Consider the following 26,313-nt stretch of genomic DNA (forward strand, 5'->3'; position numbering starts at 1 on the left):
AGTTAAGTGCTTAATGTGTGTGTGTGTACTTAAACGATATGTATTTGTAGAGTAATTTGTTTGTATAAATAACTTTGGCAATAAAGCATTTATTTTAAATGCTTGAAATTATAATTATTATTTGCTTTTAACTTGGCTCAATCATGTTAGCCATTAAACTATTATTTGCTGAATTTTTTTCAAATGCAATGCGAATGCATTTACAAGCAAACTACTCATTTAAATATGTATTTAGGTGTGTTGCAGCAAAAAGCGATAAATACACTATACTGTTAGCGCAAAAAAAGTTGAAAAAGTGTAATCGATGAAGTGCCGCACTTTCATTATTTAATTATGATGTGAGCAGCTATTTACGCAAGCGCTTCAATTGTATTTTAATTGCATTATTTATACATTAAGCTGCTTATTTGCTGCAAATGCTCGCTGCAACGTTATCTTAATTTGTACAAATTGCATTGGAAAACACGGCATAATGCGTGATATAATTTATGTCGCATTAAAAATGCAATTTTTTTCCGGCAATTTTTTTGATATCATAATTTACAGACTCGATTTTTTGTTGTAATGATTATTGGCTGTGAAAATATGTTGACAAATTGTGCAAAAAGCGTACATTTTGTTCTTTTTTTTCGTATAGGTGAGGTTATGCCCAAAGCCGCTCAAATATTAATTACGTCCGTGTAGTGTCTGGTTTATGCATATTTGCAATTGCAAAGTGAATTTTTTGCGAAAATTATTAATAGAAATTAAGTAGGAGAAAGTTGATTATTATGAATTTTATATGTAGGGGAGCAGTATCTCTCAACGTACTTGGATGAATACCTTATTTTTTAATATTTTAAGCTTAAGTTTTATATTTTAAATATGTGTTTTATAATATATTTATGCAATTTATAATATTTATCGCATGAGAGAAAAAATTCACAACTTCTAAATACAGAATAAATTCTTTATATATGACCTGGTCTACGAAAAGGGAAAAGGGAGCTAACGTGCGAAAACTAGTTTTCTGGGAAATAGCTGTTAAAAATCCATCCGAATCAACTAAAAAGTGATAAATGATTTTTTGACACCTAAGGCCCCTTTCCGTAGACCAGGTCACATATAATAAGTTTGAAAATATTTTGAATATATATCGAAAACTTTAAATTTTTTTTATAATTATTGATGTTATGTTTAATATTTATCGCATGAGAGAAAAATTTCACAACTTCTAAATTAAAAATAAATTCCTGTTAAAAAAAATTCTTTGGATTTGATGATTGTTCGACGCTTTTGGCTATATTTGCTGCTATATTTACAAAATTAAATTTATTTTGTTGAAATATTATCATTTTTATCACTTCTATATTCTTCACCCATTTGTTTTATATACTTTCATTTACCGTTATCAATTTCTTACTTACCAATTTCTTTGGTGGCGGCTGACAGACAGTAGCTACAGCATCTGGATTTGTATAAACATTCAATTGTTGTAAATTTCCCTAATTAAGACAAATAAAATAGAATAGTTAAATACAGGATATTAAAAAAAAAACTAAAACATCGCATTTACGCCGCAACTTTTTGGGAAAGTACACATTTTCTCTATTCGTGGAAGTAGAAGTATTCAGAATATTTAAAAAAAGTATTTATCTACAAAAGTATTTTTTTAACTATAAATCGAGTTCTCAAATAAATTTTTTATATAAAATATATCGCTTTAATTTTCCATTTTATTTATAACCTCGCATTTTGTACAAAATATTTGCAGAGTGCCCCTGTGCAACAGCAACATATTGTAATTATAGCGCCACAGCGCACGAGCACGTAAACAAAAGTTCAGCGGAATGGCGCAAACGAAATTTGTACACGCAACAGCAACAAAAACAACAACAACAACGGCAGCTGCAACATCAACAGCCAAAAGCAATCGTTGTGGCAGGAGAGATGGCTGGAGTGTTGGTGGCGGCAACCACTTTGATGTGAGTTCATAATGTTTTACATGTTGTTCGACAAGCCTAGCAATTGTTGCCTGCCATATACAAGCTATGCACTCTATTTTGACGCTGCCGAAGACGCTTGCATGCGTCTTCTTGGTGAACTTATATATGGTGAGATATTTATGTAGCTATTAACACGCCATTTCTGTATAAATAATGTTGCAAGTGTGTTGTTGCAAGAGTGTATATGTGTGTGTTGCTCTTGTCAGATGCTTGTGGCAACACACACCTTGAGCTGTCAGACTCATTAGCATTTTTTGACTACATGTGAGTATGGTGGAGCTGCAGCAGATGTTGGTGAGGGAGGTTAAATGGGTGTTTGTTGGTGTTTTTGTTGTTTGATTGCATAAGTTATGTATGTAAGTTATGTGTATTTAATTTTTCTATTTTCAAGAAATATTTAGTTTTTTTGCTGATATCAAGTTTTTAGGGAGAAAAAGTGAGAAGGAAAATAAATAAATACAAATATACGGAAATTTTATTTTTTTTTTTCAAATATATGGCAACTCAGATTTTATTTTTCCACGATATCAATATTTTTTTCAATAAAAAATAAATAATAAAATAGAAGCTTTCTTCTACTTGCTTTCGTAGAATGACATCATTAGCTGCCTTTCTTGTTTACTTGCTTCTACATACATATCTATTTATATTTATATACAATTATATACACTTTTATATAATATTATACAATTTTTTTTATAATATGTTTTTATATTATATTTCAGTTAATATTTATTTCATTCAGTAAACTATCTCTTGGCTGAAGCATAAAAACTTTGAACCGTGCTCAACTTGAACTATTGCTCCTCGACCATCATCTTCCACTCACACCAATACCAACACCAACACCAACACCAACACCAACCACAAACAATTTTATCTTGAAAACAAAATTTGCACTCAACTGTGAATAAAATAAATGACACAAAATTTTTTCACTTTTCTGCTGCCAACCAGCCAGCGCCATATTAGCCCAAATGTTGCAACTCTAATAAGTTACTAGTTCGCTGACACGACAGCTGTGCTGAACAGGGCAGTAACAAGAACAACAACAGCTAAGCGAAAACAGCAAAAAACATACACAACAACAAAAAATAAAACGAAAAAAGGTAAACAAAATAGCAACAACAACCAGCGTCTGGTGGCACACAGCTGGCAACGGGCTGCCATTTTGATAAATGTGCGAGTAGCGGAAGTTTGCTTGAGATTTACGAGTTGTGGCAGGCAAACGCCAAGCTTAACAACAAGCGCCACACGAAAATAAAAACTAAGCTTTGCCGCAAACTAAATGCCAGCATTTTGGTTGTTGTATAGTGGAAGCTGCAATACTGCAGGCTGGTTGTTGTTGGAGAGCAACCAAAGTGGCACAAGTTGTTGTTTGTTGCATGCCACAAACGCAGATTTCCATTTTCGACACGTAAAAACCGAAATAACTGTAAACTTTACGAAAAATTATTTTTCAAGACAAATTTACGCCACATAAATGAAAGAAATGAATGCCAATTTGTAGCAGAAAAGAGGAGAAAAGAAGGAAAAAAATAGAAAAAATAAAGAAAAATAATAATAAATAGTTCATAAATATGAATTATTTCTGTGATAAAATAATTTAAAATTTAATTTTATTAAATATTAAAAAAAAACATCATAAAAAAACAACAACAAAAACTCAGCAGAGAAATCGGTGGAAAAAATTCTTATCGCCTCCCATGCATTCAAGGCCACACCACAAAATGCCACGAAAATTTATTAGCACAACACTTGCTGTGTTCTTTTGTGCCTTACTATTTTTCCCCGGCTATTTTTTATTCGTTGTCTGTGGTGCTGCTTGTTTGCTCAGCTGTTTACTACGCTGTTTGGCTGCCTACCATGTTGTCACGTTATCTTGTCATTTTGATGGATTTCGGCTATAAGTCTTTGTGGGCACAAACGAGCTACAGCAACAGCAACAGCGACAAAAACAACACGACAACACCGCGACAGGTGGCAGGCGACACTGCGATAGTGCGAAGTACCAAAATCAACGACAACCACAACGCTGACGTTGACGTCACAACGCCGCGCGCAGTTAACTAGAACCAGTTGTTAGTTAGTTTTTGCGGCCGAATGGAGCTGAGTGTAGCAGGTGAACCAGCAAGAATGAAAACACTTTTGCACGTTGCGTGTTGATAAAGGTCATCATCTAATTTGTGACTATATTTGCGGACTCTGACTCTCGCTGAGTACAACTGCTTCATTGCTGATAAGAGTTGTTGCGAAAATTAGTTGATAACTACTGTACTTGAGCAGCTTGTTTGATTTAGAAATGAAACATTTTTACTTTTATTTCAATTATAACGCTCGTTTTCTTGGAGCGTTGCCACCTGAAATTTTGTAAATAAAAAATATTGGAAAAAGTAGCTTTACGAAATGGATTGGACTGAGGAAGATTAAAAATAAATGAGAAGAGTTGCCACCTGAATGAAAATAGTGAAGTGCGTTGTTAAAATAAATTAAATAGCACAATGCTGCCATAAATCTAAACAGGGTTAAGAAATAATAAAATTTTTGTAAAGGGTTGCCTTCAGAAATTCTTTAAAGGTGGGGTAAGGTTTGACAACTTTTTTTTAAATTTTTTTTTTAATTTTTCTGAACCAACAACATCTCAAGAATATTGTGTTAAAGTTTTAGGTCATTCGGAGAAAAACTAACGAAGTTACAGCAGGTTGAATAACGGTACCTCCAGTATCCGCGCTGAGTGTACAAAACCTTGAATCGATTTTCCGAAATATGTCATTTTTAAAGTCGGTGACCAGCCTACAGAAAAAACTACTGCATCGATCGTTTTGAAATTTTGAACAAATATTTTACATATATATAGCTCTCGAATGACGTCGAATTTTTCCAAAATTTTAATTACTAACAATTTTACAATAACAAATAGGTCGAGTTTTTCGTCTAAACTCGTCATTTTGGTTTGAAAATGGTACCAAAAATTTAAAAATTGAAAAATTAAAAAAAACTCCACGTCAATTGAAAGATAAACTAATAAACTAAAGAAAGCATTTTGATTTTTTGGTTTCGGATGATCCAGTGATGCTGTAGGCACCGCACAAAAACTTCTTTTCGAGGTGCCTGCAGAGATCGACGATAAATCCGTTATTCCTCGCTATTTTTCGATAAAACTTTTTTTAAGTATCCTTCAAATGTAGTACTTTCATATAATAATAAGTAAAATAAACCAACAGCAATAATTTTTTCTATAAAAATTCATGAAAAAAGGTATTTTTTCGACGAAACAAACCCCTTTAAAGAAATTCGATATTACAAGAAACCTGTGGATCTACTGAGAGAGAAAGTCCGCTAAAAATTTTAAGTGACTACGTCATTCTTTTTAGAAACACGTGTTTGAGAGTTTTCTAAAATATTTTTTTGGTGTACTAATTGTATAATTAACTAAGGTAGGTTTTTATAATTATGAAATGAGTAAGGCACTTATGGTGGTTATCGAGCACGTTATACATGATTTGGTATTTCAATCAAATCGTCCTCCATAATAATTGAAGTATAGTAGACCATCTCTTAGAAGCAATTAATTTATAATATTGAATACCATGACTCCATTTCTGTATTACAAACAACAATCAATACCTATGACAGACATTAATAAAGAATAAAGGAAAATCAAAAGAAAATATGGAAAAAGGCATATCCTTAATATAATATATTGGCTCAATTCAAGCACTAAAGCTTTCACAAAAGCTTTTACGTATTACATACATACATACATATTAAATTTAAACACCATTCAAACCTTAATATTATATTTAATATACATACAAATATATCAAAAGAAGACAGCCTATTGAATAACTGTGTCACATTTAAATCAAAAGTAACCCATTTTTACTTTAACATATTCACTTTATTGACCATTGCTTCAGCACTTCAGCTTGCATCAGTCAATTATTAATCAAGCATTCATCAAGCATACACTTTTATGACGCACACAAACACAATGCAGCCAATACAATTGGTGTTGGCAGTGGAATACAAGCAACGCATTGCACATCCGTCACTGGCTGTACTTTCCGCACAGCGCCGCAGCACATTGTTGCAAGGCGAGATTTCAAATTGAATGCACACTTTTAATTAATTTAATTAATTGTAATACATCAATGGCGGTTGCATAAAGCATTCCACATGCTTGCACACTATTAAAATTCATGCAGACAGGCATATAATACAGAGGTGTGTATGAATACTTATGTGTTGATGAAATATGTTTGTTCATTGCTGGCAATTGCAATAAGTCCGTCCAGCAACAAATATTACAGTTGAAATCAGCTCCATTTCATGTCACTGATCAACGTCGACAATAACACATGAACTCGTGGCATAGACGATTGTGGCGATGCCACAGAAGCGTGCGTGTCTCAACAGTCCTTCAATGCCTTTGGAAATTCCGCGCAGTGCCGTTGAACTTTAATTGAATGATTATCTATTTTTTTAATAGAACAAATATCAGTGCTTTAATTAAAGTTTATTATACTCTCATAGTGTGCCATTCTAGTATTTTTTTTTCCAATAACAGTTTTCAAAACTTATTGCATGCTTGCGGTTATTTTCGTGCATCACGCCTTTTTAGACTTTACTATAACTTTAATTTTTAATTAATACATGTCACATGTATGGCGCAGAGACCAATAATGGTCATATTTGTGTATATACGAGAGACAATTATTTACTCATATACAAATATTGGCGTGGAGCAACTGTATTGTGTGCATATTGACCACTTTTGTGGCAGACTGTCATATATGCAAATTGTTGCAATTTTCACGCACACATTTATTGATATGTCAAGCTAACAGTAATACTGAATGTTGAATGTGATATTTGCGATATTTTATATTAAAGTAAAGTACATATGTGTGACTTGGATAGGCAGGAAGGAAGCAACGAGACCTGAAAGTTCAGTTTGTGTATAAGATAAGCCAATACATTCATTTTTAAATACATTTATTGAGTCAATTATATGTACGACAGTGCAATATTTGTATAAATATAAATATTTGTTTTATTGCACATACTTAATAAGTGCTATCGTTTCAGTCAAAAAAAATATATTTATATTTAATTGAAATATTGATAAAATTGTATAAAAATAAATATATTTTAAGCATATTTAAATTTTTGTCTAAGTGAAAAAGTATCGGAAACTACATTCAAACAGAAGTATAGCTACTTAAACACCAAATAGAAAGAGTATAAGGCGAATCAAAGTAAATCTTTGGCACACTTTATGTTAGTAGTTCGTTATGTTAAACTCCAAAATAATCAATAAACTCGAGTTAATTGCTTTCTTATTTCTAAGATTCAAAGAATAATTTCTCAAATAAAAACTGCTTCATTGTGAAGTCAGTTCCGGTGCCCCTCGGAAAACAGGTGCGTCCGCGTTATCAGCATAACTCCCCACATGATCATCCAAAATGAAAAAAAAGTGTTTTAGGAGAGACCACAAACTCGTGCTTGAACGAATGAAAGACGACAAAAGTAAAAATTGTAATTTTGGCAGACATAAAAAAAAAATAAAAATTTCGGTCAAATTTGCTTCAGAATTGCATCAAAATCGGTTGAGTAGTTTTCGAGAAAATTCGACAACCGACTTTGAAAACATGGTTCTGAGAAAAACGCGTTTAAAGTTTTGAGTAAGAATAATACCTGACTTGGAGCGCACAGCTTCCAAAGGCTGTATCTCCGTAACTATTATTCCGATCGATTTGAAAATTTAGGATAATATTCTTGACATGTTGTAGAAATTAATAAGCTAAAAAAACAAAAAATCGATTTTTTGAAGCCACGAAACCCATGTAACCCCTTAAGCTTCCTTGTAGTGTTTACGAAGTCTTGAGTTCATTTTTGACATACTATATTTATGAATAATAGATATCTTTAGATAAAGATTATAATTTTTGATGCAATAATATTATTCCAAATGTATTTCTATAACTAAAATGCTTGAAAAGCTGGAAATGAGCCGAAATTTCCAGAAAATATTATTATTCAGTTAATGATTTGTGGAACTAGTATTTATTGAACCCCGCCGAGAGGTTAAGTTGGACCAATTTTCGAAAATGCTTTCAAAGCATAACTACATTTTTTATGAAGAAATATTTCATACATATATAACACAAACAAAAATTTATGAAATTAATATTTAGTCTAGTAACTTGCAAATTATGTTCCAGCTGTTTACATTACTAACATTACTGAAAGCAAATAAAGGCACAAAATGAGCGCTAAAAGAACGCAACAACTTGAAGTGTTAACAGACACCAACACCACATAAAGCACGCAACAGTGCCTCTTCGCTAAAAGCAGCAATAATGTCCAACAGCGATTTCAGTCGCCGCCGACGACGACGACTACGACACGCACGCCACTAAGTACTCTTTACAAGTGCGCGCTGCTTACTGCCGAGTATGAGCGTACATGTGACGCGCTCATAATGAAATGAGTATTACTTCCGTTATTGTCGACACGCGAAAGACGACGCAAAAACAAAAACACACAACAACAGCGACAAAAAGAACAATTGTTCAGAGACAACATACTACAATAACGAGTACTTAGCACAAAAGCTTTCGTTATTAATACAGACGATGCGCTCGCATTTCATTTACAGCTCTTTGCCTTTGACGCGCAACAGCGCAAATACCGACTGCCGAGCGCTTGTTCGTTTCGCCAGTAAGTACATAAGTACTGTGCGCCTTTGATGGCTGTACGCAGTGGCAGGATCAGTCACTGCCTAGACGGTTTGTTGTGAAGTGCGTCAAAAGTTGACAACAACAACTGCGACGTTTTGTTGTTTGCTACTGGCTGTCGACCGACTGCTGGCTGTCGCTGCTGTGCATGACGCCTTTGCGGCGACTGACAGTCATGGAAATGGTGGCATTAACGATGTTGGCAGCACGATGATGATGCTGCCTGTGGATGTTCGTTGCTGTTGCTCCTGCTGGTTTTGAGTGATAGTGTTTGCAGTGCTTACAGCTGATGTAAATGGAGTAGCGTGAGTGTGTCACTGAGTCACTCTTATTGCTGTCGGCTCTTTTTTGGCTTTTTTGTGTGAAAATGTTCAGTGAGTAAGGCGCTTCTCTGAGGCGGAGCGCTTGGTCATAGGAAACAATATGCGGAAGTAGCCGGATTTTACACGCGTATGCACTGGCGGTGGTCGATATATTTCGTTGGGGTATGATTCGTTCAATATTTATAAAGATAAGGGTAGAAAAAATTTTGCTAGATAATATATAATTTGCAAAAATATATAAAATAATAAAAATACTTTGCTCAGATAATTGAATAGCTTTGAATACCTAAATGTAGGCAACATTTCGATTCGATCAAAGAAGAACTATGTTATTGCCTACATTTAGGCTGATTTAGCTAAGTGATCCATCTCTGAGATTAAAAATAAAATAAGAAACTTCAGTTTTCATAAATTGTCAGAATAATTATATACAGTTAGTTTCCAACACAAAAGTAATATTCGCAGACATTTCTTTATTCTCTAAAAAATCTTGTTGAGCCAGTGTCGTTGTGAGAACTTTGACCTCCTCCTTTTACAAACGGCAGCTTATGAAAACGGCAGATTTGTTACTATTTGTTTGGACGCTTCGTTGTGTCCCTCGTTACACAGACAATGACTTAATCTCTTTACCGCATTTATTCACTGCACGTGTATTTATGCCCTTCAACGAAAGCTCGAAAACAAAAAAATAACGAATACTCGTTGATATTTAAGTAAATAGTTGTACCTTGCGAGCCAACAATATGCCGATGAATATGCTACGCAATAAGCGCAATGTGAAAACAAAAGCGGAAACACTGAAACAATAGTCATCAAATGGCAGCAGATAGTTGGCGTCGCGAAAAAAAAACAAAATGTATAGCATACAAATGTACAGTTATGGCAATACTAACATATGTACACAGGCACTTTCACGACTCCGATTGAAAGCAAATAAGGTGTGCAGGCGGCGTAAATAGAAAGGGAATACATGAAACTATTGAAATGGCAGTGAAGCCACGCCTAAAGATTGCAGGCAGGTAATGGACTTACGCAAGATGGATGGATGCTTCAGGTGATGAGGAGGCAAGTGTGTGAGGTGTTGTGTTGTGTTGGAGTAGCAACGTTAATGTTGGCAATTTCAGACACTGTGTATGGCAAAATGGCAATTGCGGAAAATTAAAGGAAATGAAATTCACTCACAACGGAAGTAATGTACATCATTATTCGCATGTCCATTCAACAAAGGCACAGTGCCTGCCTACAAACAAACACATTTACTTATATATTATATATATATAATATATATTATATATGTGTGTGGGAGTTATGTGAATCGACATTTGAAGCAAAGGAACAAAGGCACGCCAATCCCCACACACACACACACACAGATGTCCATACAAAACTCCAAGGCATGGTGTTTGTTGCGCACGCTGGCCACGGAAGGATACATTTTACCTTACTCACCATTGTATGCACAGCCTAATTAAACAGAGCAACCAAAAATAAAAGAATAGCCGGGCAGGCAGGCTGGCAGGCCGGAAGAGCAGCATAGCATGAATGAATGAACGCTTGAGTGAAGGAACGAATAAATTCACTTTCACAATTAAATGCCAGTGAGCCGGTGAGACTAATGAGGTGAAGAGCCGGAAGCTCAAGGAAACAAGAAAATTGTATAGATTGTATGGAAAAGAACATAGCGGGGAGGGTGTTGGGTGTGTAGGCTGTAGTAAATGTGACACTTGGCTTTGCACATACTGACATACTGCAGCGTGTAGCAATATAATACGTTTTAAATTATCTTAAAGCGTGAAGTGAAAATATTTCAAATAAATAACTGCTATTGAGTTATTAACTGCTGTATTTAAATGAGGTGAATGAATTAAGGCAGACTTTAAGATGTTGTGATTTGTTGGCGATATTAATTAATAATAGCTACGGCGTAGCCAAGTGCCATAGTGAGGTTGGCTTTATTATACGGAAAAACACCGATGTATTAGGTTGGCAAAAATCTCCATTCCGTCTTTTTGTCTTTTGAATTTCTAGGCTATGTATTATATAAAGCGCTACAGAGCTCGTATCTGGCGATACTATACATCTTTGAAAGGTCTTGACATAACCTGCAAAACGACGCTATGAATGATCAGTTTTGATTGGATTTGGATCAACAGTTATAGACGTGTAAACATGGAGTTCACTAACGCCGAAATTCACGCTATTTTAAAGTTAAAGGCAAATTCGCTAGAGAAACTTTATGTGAGATTAATGGTGTGTTGGAGATGGGACTCTATCACTTGGAACTGCGGAGCAATGTTTTCGACGATTCAGAGCGGGTGAAAACGACACCATGGGTAAGCCAGCCGGCGTAAGACCTGTGACGACGAATACCGATCAAATCATGGAAAACATCGAGTTAGACCGGCTTGTGGCATCTCGCGACATCGCCCAGGAGATGAGAGTTAGTCACCAAACCATTTCAAACCATCTGCAGAATGCTGGATACACAAAAAATGTTGGGTGCCGTATGATTTGACGCAAAAAAACATTCTGGAACGAATTTGGTGGGATTGGAAGGGAATCATGTACTATGCGCTGCTCCCATATGGCCAGACGCTTAATTCTACTATCTACTGCGAACGACTGGACCGCTTGAAACAGGCGATCGACCAGAAGCGTCCAGAATTGGCCAACAGAAAGGGTGTAGTGTTCCACCAGGGCAACGCCAGACCACACACTTCGTTGATGACTCGTCAGAAGCATTGATGACTACGGGAGCTCGGGTGGGAGGTTTCATCGCATCAACCATATAGCCCGGTCATAGTGCCAAGAAATCATGGTATAAATGAAGGATAATATAGACATATGTAATAAATAATATTCTAAATAGAGAATTGTCTCTATGTTTTATGAACGAAGCAATGCTAATTATTTTAGCCAACCAATAAGTCAACAACTGTCTAAAATGGTTTTAACATTGAAGACAGCATCTTTAATACCTAAGAGATATGGACAAATCATTAAGTAATATATTTTTAACATTTATTGAAGCAGTTGTATAGCTACCCTCGTTTAATTTTTATACTATGAACGAAATATTTCACTTATTTGCTACAATTTCCTCTCATCACTTTCCTCAAATATTCGAATGAAAGATTTTGCACTTTCCTACACTGAAAATTCCATTTCACTATAATTCCAGCATAAATATTCGCACCCGAATCATCTAATTACCCATACACTTCAAACTAATGTACCACATTCTCAGATAATTTTCCAAATTTTTACAACATTTAAAGGGAAATTTATTCACGTTTTCGAAATCGAAGCAATTCGCTGCGCTATTGGCACTCACGTTAACCGAACCAGCAATCAAGCCACCAGCAACAGTTAGTTAGCTGCAAATGTGCGCTTAACTTGCTGCCAAGGCAATCGGGTACTTGAAACGAAATCGAGCTAAAATCATTCGTTGTACTCTGCTCCTGGGCTTTGTTGAATTTATTCAACTAAAGCGAAATGACTGCGAGCTACGTATAGAATGCTCGACTATAGACAAGCATACGTTTAACTGAACTGAGAGCATAAAGTTGCCGAACGTAGCAGCCCTTGGCGTAAAATTTACGAATAAAATATTGAATAAATAATCAACTGTGTAGCAAATGCAGCACTTTAAACTGAAGTGTAGCTAGAATGCCTTTCAAAATCATTTAAGTTTTACTATGTAACTAAGTAGACTTAAGAACTTCACTCCGTATTTAGTAACTAATAACGCTTTTCTCTGCAGGGAACTACGAAAGCGCATTTGTAGGCCACTGCTAAGTTTCAACACTTTGCTAATGACCTTTGTGATAGCCACAAAGGCACTAATGCAACAACAGCTACAATGAGAGTCTTAAAAGTGTTGTTGTTATAGCAGGGAAATTCAAGCGCAACTGCTGCGTAACAAACGGTAAGTGGCACAAAAAGGTAAAATAACAACAAATTACAACATTTAATCAGGTATTTGAGAAGCGTTACAAGCAAACACATGTCCGTACAAACACAGGCACACATACACACACAGAAATTTACAAAGTTGTGTTATTCAATAAGATTGTGCTGCCAGCACTTAGAAAAGCTTCAACTTTTTAGTCTACTTTTAGTATTTCAGTATTTAATGGGGTTCACTAAAACTCAACTGGCTACCCCGAAAATGGTCGTACAACAACAAAAGCAACGCTACAGCACACCACAGTTTGTGTTTAAATTAGTTGGTATTCATTTCAAGTGCGAACGTAAGAATAGGTATTTATGTCTATGCTGTTGTTATTGTAACTGTGTGTAAGTATGCAAGTGCTATCTTTGTCTAATAAAATGTGTTTTGGGGCTTTAGGTTTCTCTTTGTGCATTATCTAATGACCAAACTGCTTGGGTCAGGTATACTTGCGTTTGTTGTTTTTGTTTGTCCAAGATGTTTGTACAGTACACTAAAGGAGTGTATAAAGGTGTATAAAAGCAAAGCTTCCGCTATAAAAGTCAGTCAGTAAGTGGGTTTGAGTATGCTGTAAAGTGATTTATGTACACAAAGTTCAAGGCCTAATGAGTGCTGTATGTGTTTCAAAGGCAAATTTTCTAACAAAACACATTATAAGTGTGTGGCAAACATGTGTTGAAAGTGAAAAAATGGTAACAAAGTGAGTTTATAGTTGTAGGGTCTAAAGTTGCTTTGTTAAGTTAAGTTTTTCGTTGTCTAATAAAGTAGATATAATTTCGAGTGAAAAATGGTCAACCAAAATTTTCACTTAAAAATTGCACTGAGCATGTTATGCATTTTTTATTTACTACACAGACTATTCTAAATGTAGTCAAGTGCCAAAATGTTGCATACTTCTTTGCGCGAATATTTTTAAAATATATTGTTCAAAGATGTTGGCCTTAATAAGCAGGAAAATACTCTATGGAGCATCTTTTAAATATATTCAAAGGGTGTTTTCAAGATATTTAATTTAAATTACAAAAAATAAACAAAAAAAAGTTCAAAGTGTTGCATACTTTTCTGCGCGTTTAAAAAAAATCGGTTTTTTGGCTTTCAACAATAGAAACTCTATTATGTTGAAATTCAATATTCGAAGCAATTAATTTAAATTATTAAAAAAAAATGCAAAAATGTTTAAAATATTGCATATTTTTTAGCGCACATCTTTTAAGCATTTGTTTTTTCAAAGCTTTCGGCTTTAAGGAGCAGGAAAGAAATTTATAGAGCTACTTTCCAATGTGTTTACAGAATATTATCAAAATATTTTATTAATATTTTGGATAAAATAAACCAAAATGCCAAATCGTTGCTTACTTTTTAGCGCGAAAATTAAAAGATTTATATATATCGAAGCTTTTGGCTATTAGGAAGAGAAATGCTGTTGTGTTAAGATTCAAATTTCGATACAATTAATCTAACATTTGGAAAACGGCTAAAAGATGTTAAAAACATGCATACTTTTAGGCGCTTATTACTAAAAAGAAAAATAATTACAGTGGTTTTCCGAAATAACGAACACATTAATTGTCAGGCCTGTTCGTTATGTCGAATTTTTCGTTAATTCGAGTACTCACTTAGAGGTATGTTTTTCAATAAAAATTAGTTATATATCCGTAAATTGCAGTTTAATAAATTGTTTGATTAATTATTTGTTAAAAAGTGAAAAACCATAACAAAACAATTCAAATCAGCTAAATTCTTCCAAAATTGACCAATTCTGCCACTTATATTTCTATTTGGTGCTGACCAATAATTTTAAGCTTTTTTATAAAATTCAACATTTTTTCAATTTGCACATTTCTTTTGAATTTGTTCATGTGGCCCCGCCCCCTACTAAGTTTTTTGTACATATCTCGCAAACCAATAGAGCTATATAAACCAAACTTTCTGCAGTTGTTTTTTTTAGCCACTTCCTAATACAGTCCAAAAATGAATGAAATCGGATCATAACCACGCCCACCTCCCATACAAAGTTTAGGTTGAAAATTACTAAGAGTGGGTTAACTCTCTAAGGAAAAACGTCAGAAACACTAAATTTCACATAAGAAATGGCAGATGAAAGCTGCACTCAGATATTTTTACAAAATGGAAAATGGGCGTGGCGTCGCCCACTTATGGGTCAAAAACCATATCTCAGGAGGAACTATTAGACCGATTTCAATAGTAGATAGATAGTTTCCTTACATCCCAATAATATGTTGTGAAAACGGGCCAAATCGCTTCACAACCACGCCTACTTCCTATATACCAGAACTTTGAAGACGATCTGAATCGTTTACATTACAATGTATAACATAAGCACTAGTGAAGATATCGGTGCAGAACTTTGCACAAATACTATGTTTATAGTGTGGCAGCCCCATTCTAAAAATCGCCGAAATCGGACCATAGGTTTTCAAGGCCCCATATATCGAACATGATGACCTCGGTGCTTCTAACCTAATATTATGGTTTCCAACTTTCAATGGACTTTATACAATATATATGACGAATATGTGGGTCAAATTGTGTATTATATAATATAAATAAAGTTAAATAAATAAATTGCGAGAGTACAAAATGTTCGGTTACACCCGAACTTAGCCCTTCCTTACTTGTTTTTAATTTTGGTTCGATGTTTTTTGATTTTTTCTCTTTCTTCATATGTCTTCTTCATGTTGTTCGTTAAACCGAGTAATTACAAATCACCGATGTTCGTTATTTAAGGTACTCAATGTAACAAATTTGCTTGTTCGTTATAAACGGTTTTCGTTAAAACGAATATTCGTTATTTCGGAAAACTACTGCAGTTATAAAAATCCTTAAAATTGATTTCGTAATATAAAGTAGTGTATATATATTTTCCTTGCAACAGAAAAATATTAAATAATATTTTTAAACACTTATGTATTTCAATCTAGATTGACCTTAAGGGTTTTTAGGCCGTAAACATCTTTTACAAATATCTTTGAAAAAGAGCCCTATTTTGCATTGCATACATATTGATTAACCAGTTTGAGAAAAAATAATTTACTATGCAAGTAATCGTACACAATTTTGAGTGTAAGTATAACTTCATGCTAGGTTTGTGTGTATGTAATCACTTAAGAAATACCCACTATTTCTCAGAAAAAAATACAGAAAATACCCAACATTAAGTACTTAGCCACTTTAACTACCACCACCAACAACAACAACACAACAATCAACATATGTATATGTATATTGCACCGAATGAATACATCACTTTTCTAAGGTGGATGGTGAAGTATACGCCCAGGTGCACCGCCATAGCTTTATACAACGAAACAATGGCTTGAACTGCACTTAAGTGGGGAAATTGCCGACAGCTCGAGAGCGCACACATAAAACACCGGAAAATGAAATTACTTGCGTTTTGAAGTGCAATTGTCTATGCTGTATATTGCACGACGCAAGAGAGAGGGAAAAGTATGCTTTTGTACACTTATATTTTTTTGTTGCTCCGCACTCGATAAGATAGTTACGAAATTGAATTGTAACGCAACAAAGAGTACGGCGCAAGGAACAATGCCGCGTTGAAGCAGAGGAAAACAAATTTGTTAGCAATTTTTAAAACAAAGGCTTCGCAAGCAATTGAAATTGCAACGAAATGCAAAGGTGTATTTAAAAGAAAGCGAAAAAGAAAAAAAGAAGCAAAAACTAAATTGAAGGCAGACAAAAAAGCAGTGAAGTAACGCCTGCAGAACAACACGCTGTGGCTGACAGTTGTTATTGCATTGTTGTTGTTGTTGTTGCTGCTGCTACCTGTACTACTGCAGTTTTGCATAAAAGGGGAGTTGAAAGACGAAAATTGCAACATGAAAACGGTGTGTTGAAAAAAAAAGAAAGAACAAGAACAATGCCAACAATCCAGAAAAAAGTACATATAAAGAGAAAAACTCACTCACTTTGAAGTGGCAACACAGCAAATCGGAGGCAATCGCTTGAAAAGTGTTTATACACTCGCCTTTGTGAGGGTTGTTAATGCTTTTGTTTAGGATGTAGTTGTTGTTTTTTTTTTTTTTTGTTTTTTGAAATGCCCCCTTTGTGCTGCATAAAGGGTTTGTTTATAAAACTCTCGTAGTTATTGTTGTTGTATGCTGTCAGTTTTTTTTCCACTTGAAATGTGTGCGTTTTTTAGTAGTAAGATATTTTGTGCCCAAGGCTGCCTCTACATACACACACGGTTGTATTTTTATAGTTGCATGTGTAACGGCATGCTTTTATAGGTTTATATAAAAGAGGTGCTCTCATGAGTGCTCCCAACTATTTGTGTGTACGCTATCTCTATTAAGTGAAAAGTGCTCTGTGCTGCTAAGTGTATGTGCGGTTAGAGATAAAAAAAGGGAAAAAAGTGTGAAACAAGATAGATGTAACGATGTATATATTTATATATATATTATATATATATATGTATGAAAAATCTCAAATCACAAGTCCCTCAGCAGATACCATATTTTCCGAAAAAATTTTTCCATATTTTCAAAGACAAAATTCCATTTTAAACCACCAAATTCATCACAACTCGATACCCAACTTAAAGGAAGCGATAAGTTTAGCCAGATACCTGAAGGCATTCCATTTGAGTAGCAAAAAAATCGCTCAAAAATTGTTATACTAGGCTTCTAACAGCGAAGAGCTATGCTAATATTGCACATTGGCATAGTGTTCACCTCTACTCTTCCCTTGCGTATACTACAAACTCAAGAGACTTAAGCAACATAACACACTTAAGCTCCTGCACTTCCTCAAGTGGTGCGCTGTACTAACACAGAGAGTTGCGCGGCAAAAATCGAGTTAACTGAACGTCGAAAAAAAAGAAAGTAGCGCGATAACGTATTTTCCGCGCGCATCGAATGCTTCTGAGATGCAAATCTGGCAGCTATGGCTGGCCTAATTAATTGCGTGGCGTAACTGCACTTGTCCTGCGCCATGGGTGGAAGAAGCTTTCATTTTTTGTACCTTCTATTTCCTTTCTTCGGTTTTCCAAAAGCTAAGCAGCGAGACTAAAATGTGTTACTAATGGATTTAATGGACGATAGAAGTCCTTTAGAAAAGGTGCTGCCTACCTCATCGGTTTAGTAGTATTATAAAAAGTCTTGAAATGGTTGCCATATAGTGGGAAAAGAGTTCATTGCCATCTTGTTTGTAATTTGACTTTCTTTCTATGAAGTGTTATCGCTGTTAGCAGCTTAAAAATTTAAATACATACAAATAATTATACTACATTATTGAAAATCTAGTATGTTACGTATACGCCGTGTCATCACTGAGAGGTAAGAAATGAATTAGTAAAGTGAGATCAAATTTCCATACCAATTGCAATAAAGATAGAGAGAGATAAACTTTTTCTGAAAAAATGGGGGATAAATATAAATGAATATTTAGGACGAAAAGTAATCTTTTGCCTGACACGTCAAAATTCCTTCTGTTCAGTGGTTTGAAGTTAGATATTTCTTAAAATAAATAAATTAGAAAGTCGGATATATAAACATGAAAGGACTCTTCATTTTAATATCATATATTAAAACAGCTGTATCAGGATTTTCTGTAACATTTGGACAATGAATTTAATCCTTAATCAATTTCTGGTCATATATAGAAAATATTATATTTTCAATGTGTATGCTATAAATTTTTGAGTGTTGTAAACATAATTATCACTGTAGAGGCACTTCAAAATGCAATGCTCAGTCTAAAGTGTTAAAGCACAACAACGAAACATTCAAAGCGTTGCCAAGTGATTGCTTGCAATTTGTGCATGAGCAATGGGCGATTATGATAAGTGCATGCCTATTCAAATTTTCACTGTGAACATATAAACTGCATTGTATTGCAAGTGCGAGCACCACGCTTGCGGTTCAGTGCATCGTAAGCATCGTAAGTTAATTATAGGGTTCGGCGCGCTTAAGCCACTCACAGGTACTCGCGTACTCGCGCTATAAGTGAGCCTCTGTGCGTGCGCGATGCAGTTTTCATAGTTTTAATGCGAATAACTACCAACTGCTGCCTGCTAAATATTTGGAGCAGCGAATTTCGTTTGACTGCGCAGCTCAACACAAGCAATACAACGTTAATTTACCGTTATAACGTTTCACCACACTTACATACACGCATAAATTATAATATATGCAAGTTTACCTGCATTCTGGAATTTTAGACTCTTTCACACATTCTCGCGCTATATCACCCACCGCTTGCGGTACACTTCGGTACAGTTTTAGTGCAACGGATATAAACATTTTGCTAAGCGGCGCAAAAGAACACAAAATAAAATCTAGAATTTTTCAACACTTCCTTTATGCTTACGGTAAAGTGCTACAAAAATGCAAAGCTCAACTCATGCGTTGCGCTGCATGCAGCATGCCACTTCACTTACGTGCCTATGATATATAAAGTGCATACATATACATAGATATTTACTTGTACACGCGCGATAATTGTGTGCATTGGTGAGTGGGTAAACAAAGTGCAGTTTATTGTTGTTGGCCATGCGTGTGCGCTGTGTAAATAGCCCAACAGCAGCAAGCGGCGGCAGTCTATCATTTACTTTACGATTTAATAGCGCTTTTATTGACTTTTAAGTGAATTTGCTTTAGTGCACACATAAATCACAGCATAGGAAATTGGCAAATTGCCGTGGCCGAAGGTGCACCTTTTTTAAATCACTGAGTTAATGTATGTGGTGGTGCACCAACTAATATAAGGTTTGTACAATTTTGCTAAATTTTTCTCGCATTTCAGTTTGTTGGTAATAGCCTCTGGAATTATATAAAACCAGTTTTTTAGGAGAAAAGATCATACTATTTTCCCAAAAAGCTAAAATAATTAATTAAATAATTATTTAAATAAGGTGGCAACGTAGTAAGCTATTATTAATGAAATTATAATTTCTCTAATATTATTGATTTCGTTCCCCTAATTGCTTAAATTTAATTTTTAGATATTGGGACATTTTTATTTTTTTGTTTCATTTTTTATAGGTGGCAACTCTGCTAAATATTTTTTTCTTTACAGATATTTTGTTTTGTAAAAAAGTTATAATTTTTGGGATAATTATATTTTATCAATTTATACGATATACATATGTTACATATTGAAAGAGGGTGGCAACGCCGTTAGCTAATATTTATAAAATTATAATCGTTCGTGTAATATTGATTTCGTGTTCTTATTATACATAATTTTAAGATATTGACACTGAATAATTTTTTTTTAATTTTTTAAGGTGGCAACTCTATTTTTTTTTTAATAAATATTATGTTTGTTAAAAGTTATAGTTTTAGAGATATTGATATTTTATCAGTTTATAAAATTTAATGTTACTTAAAATTGCTTGAAAATCTACTGTGGTAACTTGTATGAAAATGTGGCAACTTTTAGGAAAAATCTTTAGGAATAATTGATATAATAGACATCTAAAAAGATCACTGAAATTCCAAATTTTTTGAGTTTTCGTCATGGTCTCAAAATCATTTTGGTCCAAATATCAAGTTCTCCACTTCTGGTGTATTCCTTTAATATACATTGCATGCCACATGTAAATGGCTGCGGTTCACCTCTATGAAACTAGCAATGCAGTAGAAATTAAAAAAAAAAAAAAAAAATTGGAAGAAATTAATTACAAATTTATAATTTAAAATTCCATTTTATTTACTGATTCTATATTAATTTAACTCGCACTATTGCCTTGAAGCAATTTCCCTTAAATGCGTTTGCTAAGGTCGGAACCATCGTCTACTTGCCCTGCCAACTCATTCACAGCGAAACAAAACGAACAGGTTAAGTGTTGTAATTACTATATTACCAATCCTACAACCACAGCACACCGTTTATACTAAAAAAGTAACAACAGAAACAACAACACTTAAAGCTAAGACCACAAAGTTTTTATTCTTCATCACGCCATGCACACACTCTGATTTCAATGCGGAGGTTCATGCATGTGTGTGGAGGTGCAGAGGCGAAGCACTTAACCTTTTAAAGTGCTCTTACAGTACTGGCACTTGTATCGTAATTGTGTTATGGGAAACAGCAATTAGCCTTGCAATAACAATAACCAAAAACATTCAGGATATCCAATATACTATAGAATTTGTATATACATACGTACATATGAAAGTACTTGAGCTAAAATCAAAGTTGAAAGTAGATAGGTATAAGTATATAGAAAGAGTATAGTTGTTGTATAAAAATTTCGGGATTTGAAAAATTCACAATACAATACAGATCGCGAATTTTCGGGATGATATTAGTAATTTTTTTTTATCAAGAAAAATGTACTATTTCATTAGCAAACGGCTTAGTAAAGAACGAATATTCTTCGGAGACTTCGAATTATGCACTTCAGTGCTTGTTTCTTCATCCTATGTAGGGTTAGTAGCTCAACTTTTACTAAAATTATATTAAATATGACATGATTTAAAAGAATTTCCTTATAATCCCGAAATCCCAGTCCCGAAAATTCGGGATCCCGAAACGCAATTTCATTCAAAACTTTTATATAATTTTCAAAATGTCTTTATTATATTCTCATGTATAAAAAAACACACACATTCATGAAGTTTCGCCAAAGTATTTGTACAAATTCCATTAAAATCGCTCTAAAATTCATGAACCGTTGTAATGTGTACCACAAGAAAAGCAATCACAACAAACTTCCTGTTCTACACTTTCAATATGTGAGTGTACCGCCACTCGCAATGCAATAAAAAATTATTTGCGGCAAAATATAAAAGAAATTAATTTACAATATTTCCGTTCAAGTGCAATTGTCGGTGTAATTAAAATTTTGCGGTTTGTTCAAATGATCCGCTTGAAAATCACTGTGGTTTTCTATTACCCAGAACTGGTGGAAACAATACAAATACGTTACAACAACAACAACAACTTACAGCAAATTATAGAGCTACTTTCGCCACCTTTAACAACACAATTCTCGCACACACTTACCATACACCGCACTCCTAACTATTTCTATTGTTATTATTGCGGTTTTTGGTTGGCCTGTTGAAGTTACACCAACGAACCAAGGTATGTAAGCGCCACTGTATATACCTGTGGTCGTTTTGCGGTTGCGTTAAATTCACCAGCGCCTCTTAATGCTTGTTGTTGTTGCTGTTGGGTAGTTGTTAGTGCCGGTGTTGGCATTACAACTTTACTTAATTGACGTAGCCGATGAAATGAATGCGCATAACTGCAAACTATTATTGTTTTTTTTTTCTAGTTTTGGGCTTTCGTTTTACACTTTTTGATTTGCGAAAATTCCGTGTAACTGCATAATTGCGTAGGTGCTTGTGCATATTTTGTTTATGCGTTTCGATGTTTCACCATTACGCGCAGTTGAAACTCTTTGTAATTTTGTTTTAAGTAGTCAATATCGGTGTAAGTTTCTAATTAGTCGATTGTAGCTGGTACCTAGACGGTAAATGGTCTAATTCCGTTTGTAAATTATTTTAGTGCAATTGTAGTTTGAGTATACTAAATTTGCTGTAAATGTTCTCTAAATATAAGAGGATTATAAATACAGAGAATTGTGCAAATTTGGACTTCAAACGTAGTTACTATATATATTTCACTATCACTGGAGGTGTAGGTCTTTGCTGAGGTCAACCTAAATGTAGGCAACATTTTGAACATTATTCTTGAAAATATGGAATTTTAACTAATTTGCCGAATATATTGATTAGGCATTACGCTCATAAAAGAACGGATAATTAAAGTTAAATCGAGGTATAAAAATTCAGATTTTTTGAGTTGCAATATAATTTATCAAATTGTGGGTATTTTAAGTCTTTAGAGTTTCGGAATGTATTTTTTTACTCTTCTTGAAGGCCTTCATAGTAATATATTCTAAAAAGAAACATTTTTAACAAACGTTCAACATTTAGTTATATATATACATACAGTCGGCGCATTCGCGTCTTGGCTCCCACGTCACTGTTGACAGTCATAACTTCGAGGTCGTAGATAATTTCGTATACCTGGGAACCAGCATCAACAACACGAACAATGTCAGCCTCGAAATCCAGCGCAGAATAACTCTTGCCAACAGGTGCTACTTTGGACTGAGTAGGCAATTGAACAGTAAAGTCCTCTCTCGACGAACCAAAATCAAGCTCTACAAGTCACTTATCATTCCCGTCCTGCTTTACGGTGCAGAAGCTTGGACGATGTCAACATCAGATGAGACGACACTAGGAGTTTTCGAGAGGAAAATTTTGCGCAAGATTTATGGTCCTCAGAACATTGGCAACGGCGAATACCGCAGACGATGGAACGATGAGCTGTACGAGTTATACGACGACATTGACATAGTTCAGCGAATAAAAAGACAGCGGCTACGCTGGCTAGGTAATGTTGTCCGAATGGACGAAAACACTCCAGCCCTGAAAGTGTTCGATGCAGTACCCGCCGGAGGAAGCCGAGGAAGGGGAAGGCCTCCACTCCGTTGGAGGGACCAGGTGGAGAGCGACGTGGTTACACTTGGGATCTCCAACTGGCGCCGAACTGCAAAGGAGAGAGACAGGTGGCGCACTATCGTCGATTCGGCTATAACCGGCTAAACGGTTGCAACGCCAATCACATACATACATATATAAATATATTTGGAAGGAACGTAGGAACTGCTTTAAGCGATTATAGCCGAATACATCAAAGCGCGCCACTCATTCCTTCTTTTTGCTTTTTGGCGCCAACTGGAAACACCAAGTGAAGCCAGGTTACCTTCCACTTGGTCTTTCCAACGGAGTGGAGGTCGTCCTCTTCCGCGGCTTCCTCCACCGGGTACTGTATCGAACACTTTCAGAGCTGGATTGTTTTTATTAAGAAAAGGTGTGTGCTGAAGCAGCCTAGTTGTGGCAATATTTTATAACTTAGACATATTTTACAAAATTAAATCAAATAAGTAATATAGTTTGGTGGAAAAGATTTTACAATATTAAAATTCAATCAATATCAAGTTTTTAAGATTTTTGATATTTTAAAAAAATTTGAAAATTTTCACTATTTCATATATACATATAGTTGCATCTAAAATTTCTCTTTTTTTGAAAAATAAATTAAATAAATACACAAAAAGTTCTTTTTAATCTATTTTCCACTGTTTTTCACTATTTTTTTGTAACTTCAAATCCCTCTAATTATTCCACAACCAGTTAATCCCTTTGTGAACATGAACACTAACATTGTAAATGCGCTCAGTGCATGTCTCCACCTCATTGTAAACAACAAAACATCAATTAAATTAAATTAGACATATAATTTTGCTAAATTATCATTGAACAAATTTAGATAAATAATTATATGCGCACGAGTAAATCGCATTTGTATGCCATGTGATAGACACAGGCTTACTTTACATTGAGCAGAAAAAAATGCAACAAATTAGTGCGCGCACAAAACGGTAACTGCAAATTTAGGCACTGCTACAACTCACGAATTTTATCAACTAATTTAACTAATTGCATTATTTGCTTTATTGCCTGCCTACAACACACACACACAAACGCACACACAACGATACAAAACCAATCACAATGTACACGGCGTATGAGTGATATTATAATTAAATGTACCAAAATTACATGCACTGCATTGTTCGTGCGCATACAAGTGCATGCTTCACTCTTCCGTTTCGGCAATTATATAGTTTATTGCATTGTCAAAAACATGAATGGAATGGCCACACATATGTGTGCATGTCTGTGTGTGCGTGTGTAAATAGTGAAATTAGTGAAAAAATTGCAACTAAGTACACAGGCATAAAATTTAATGTCCATACGCATCATTAAATACGAAATAATGACATTAGCGCGAAATTTTAGAATTTTAATTACAATTTGACATGCCGCCTGCCACTGTTGGGGGGCACGATGTTTGGGGGGAAATTCCCAAGCTATTACAAATAATAATTTCGTTGTAAATACTTTGTTGTTGTTGCTGCTGTTATTGTTGCTCAGTAGAGCGTGGTATATGCCAGCATAGGGCGCTCAGTGTTACAGCGCATGAATAATAATAAAGCCGCGCTTTATTTACAAACATATGTGCGTCAGCCTTTATAATTGTTAATTATTCAAAATGACATGCTGGGATATGTAGTGCAAAGCTGAAACTTTGATTTTGTAACAAACAATTTATATATATACAATTTCTATATTTACATATATATATACAATCATATATGTGTTTACATTATCTACATACATTTATGTAGCACTATTATTAGTTATTTGTATTTGTTTGCCGCATTTTAATATGCAATCACATTTTTAATTACATTACTAATAGAACAGGGGGCGTCATTGTTTTGCCCCCAAAATGACCGATATTGTTAACGTTTAATAGGCGGTTGTTGTCTGCAAGTAGGTCAAATAGTATCGTTTAATTTTATTGATACTACGTAATTACTAAGCTGCTTTTTAAGTGGTACATAAAACAATATTCATCAAACAAATTTTTAAGCTCCTTCTTCAAAGATAGTAAGGAGACCATGCCATAAGGGCTGTTTTTAATGTCATTAGGGCTGTTGTATGTAATGTCAGAAATTGTACTGATTTTGAAAGTGGAATATGGCAATCTATAAAAAAAACTGTATATATTGTACATATACTAACACTATCAAAATATTATCATTTCAAAGTATAAATCAAATTTTAAAATGGTGTATTCTTTCGAATCTCTACTTATTATAGTTCTCATTGGAGCTAAGTTCAATATCGGCAGTATAGACAGACATTACTTAATAACCACATATATTCCAAACATTCTCCTAAAATGCCGACCTTGGCTATATACTAAGATTAATATAAAGATTTTTTGTGTTTTCCATCTTCAAAAAGTAAGGAAAGGCTAAGTTCAGGTCCAACCGAACTTTTTATACTCTCGCAATTTATTGAAATAGTTTTATTAAGATAACACACAATTTGACCCATATATCATATAGCTCATCGTATTTTTTCGGTGAAAAATTACCCTAAGTCACTGAGTTTTTCATATTCGATATCGGGGGCATTGCAAAGTTATACTGATACTGATCACATACAGTAGTTGTGTAAAGTTTTATTACACTATCTTCATTGGTTCGGTATGTATATATTATAAAGTGAAGGATTGTGATGGAATTCAAAATTGAGTTATATGGAAAGTAGTCGTGGTTGTGAACCGATTTCACCCATTTTCCACACGTGTCGTCATGAAAAAAATGCTATATACCGAATTTTATTGAAATCGGCCGAGTAGTTTCTGAGACACTTAGTTATGACACTTTA

General features: G+C 34.5%; 1 protein-coding gene across 14 annotated transcripts in view; it reads right to left on the reverse strand.

Moving 5' to 3' along the window:
* The window catches only part of LOC105214797 (collagen alpha-2(IX) chain), a 409,572-nt gene that overhangs the window by 149,010 nt on the left and 234,249 nt on the right, over positions 1 to 26,313 (reverse strand). For 12 of the 14 annotated variants that reach the window (XM_054230416.1, XM_054230413.1, XM_054230415.1 and 9 more), the window contains one exon: positions 1,407 to 1,484. The exons of the other annotated variants lie outside the window; for them this stretch is intronic. In XM_054230416.1, coding sequence (XP_054086391.1) covers positions 1,407 to 1,484 — 78 coding nt within the window. The remainder of the gene's footprint in view (positions 1 to 1,406; positions 1,485 to 26,313) is intronic. 14 annotated transcript variants of the gene reach the window in all.

This window comes from Zeugodacus cucurbitae, chromosome 4 (assembly GCF_028554725.1).
Source record: "Zeugodacus cucurbitae isolate PBARC_wt_2022May chromosome 4, idZeuCucr1.2, whole genome shotgun sequence".
NCBI classification, from domain to species: domain Eukaryota; kingdom Metazoa; phylum Arthropoda; class Insecta; order Diptera; family Tephritidae; genus Zeugodacus; species Zeugodacus cucurbitae.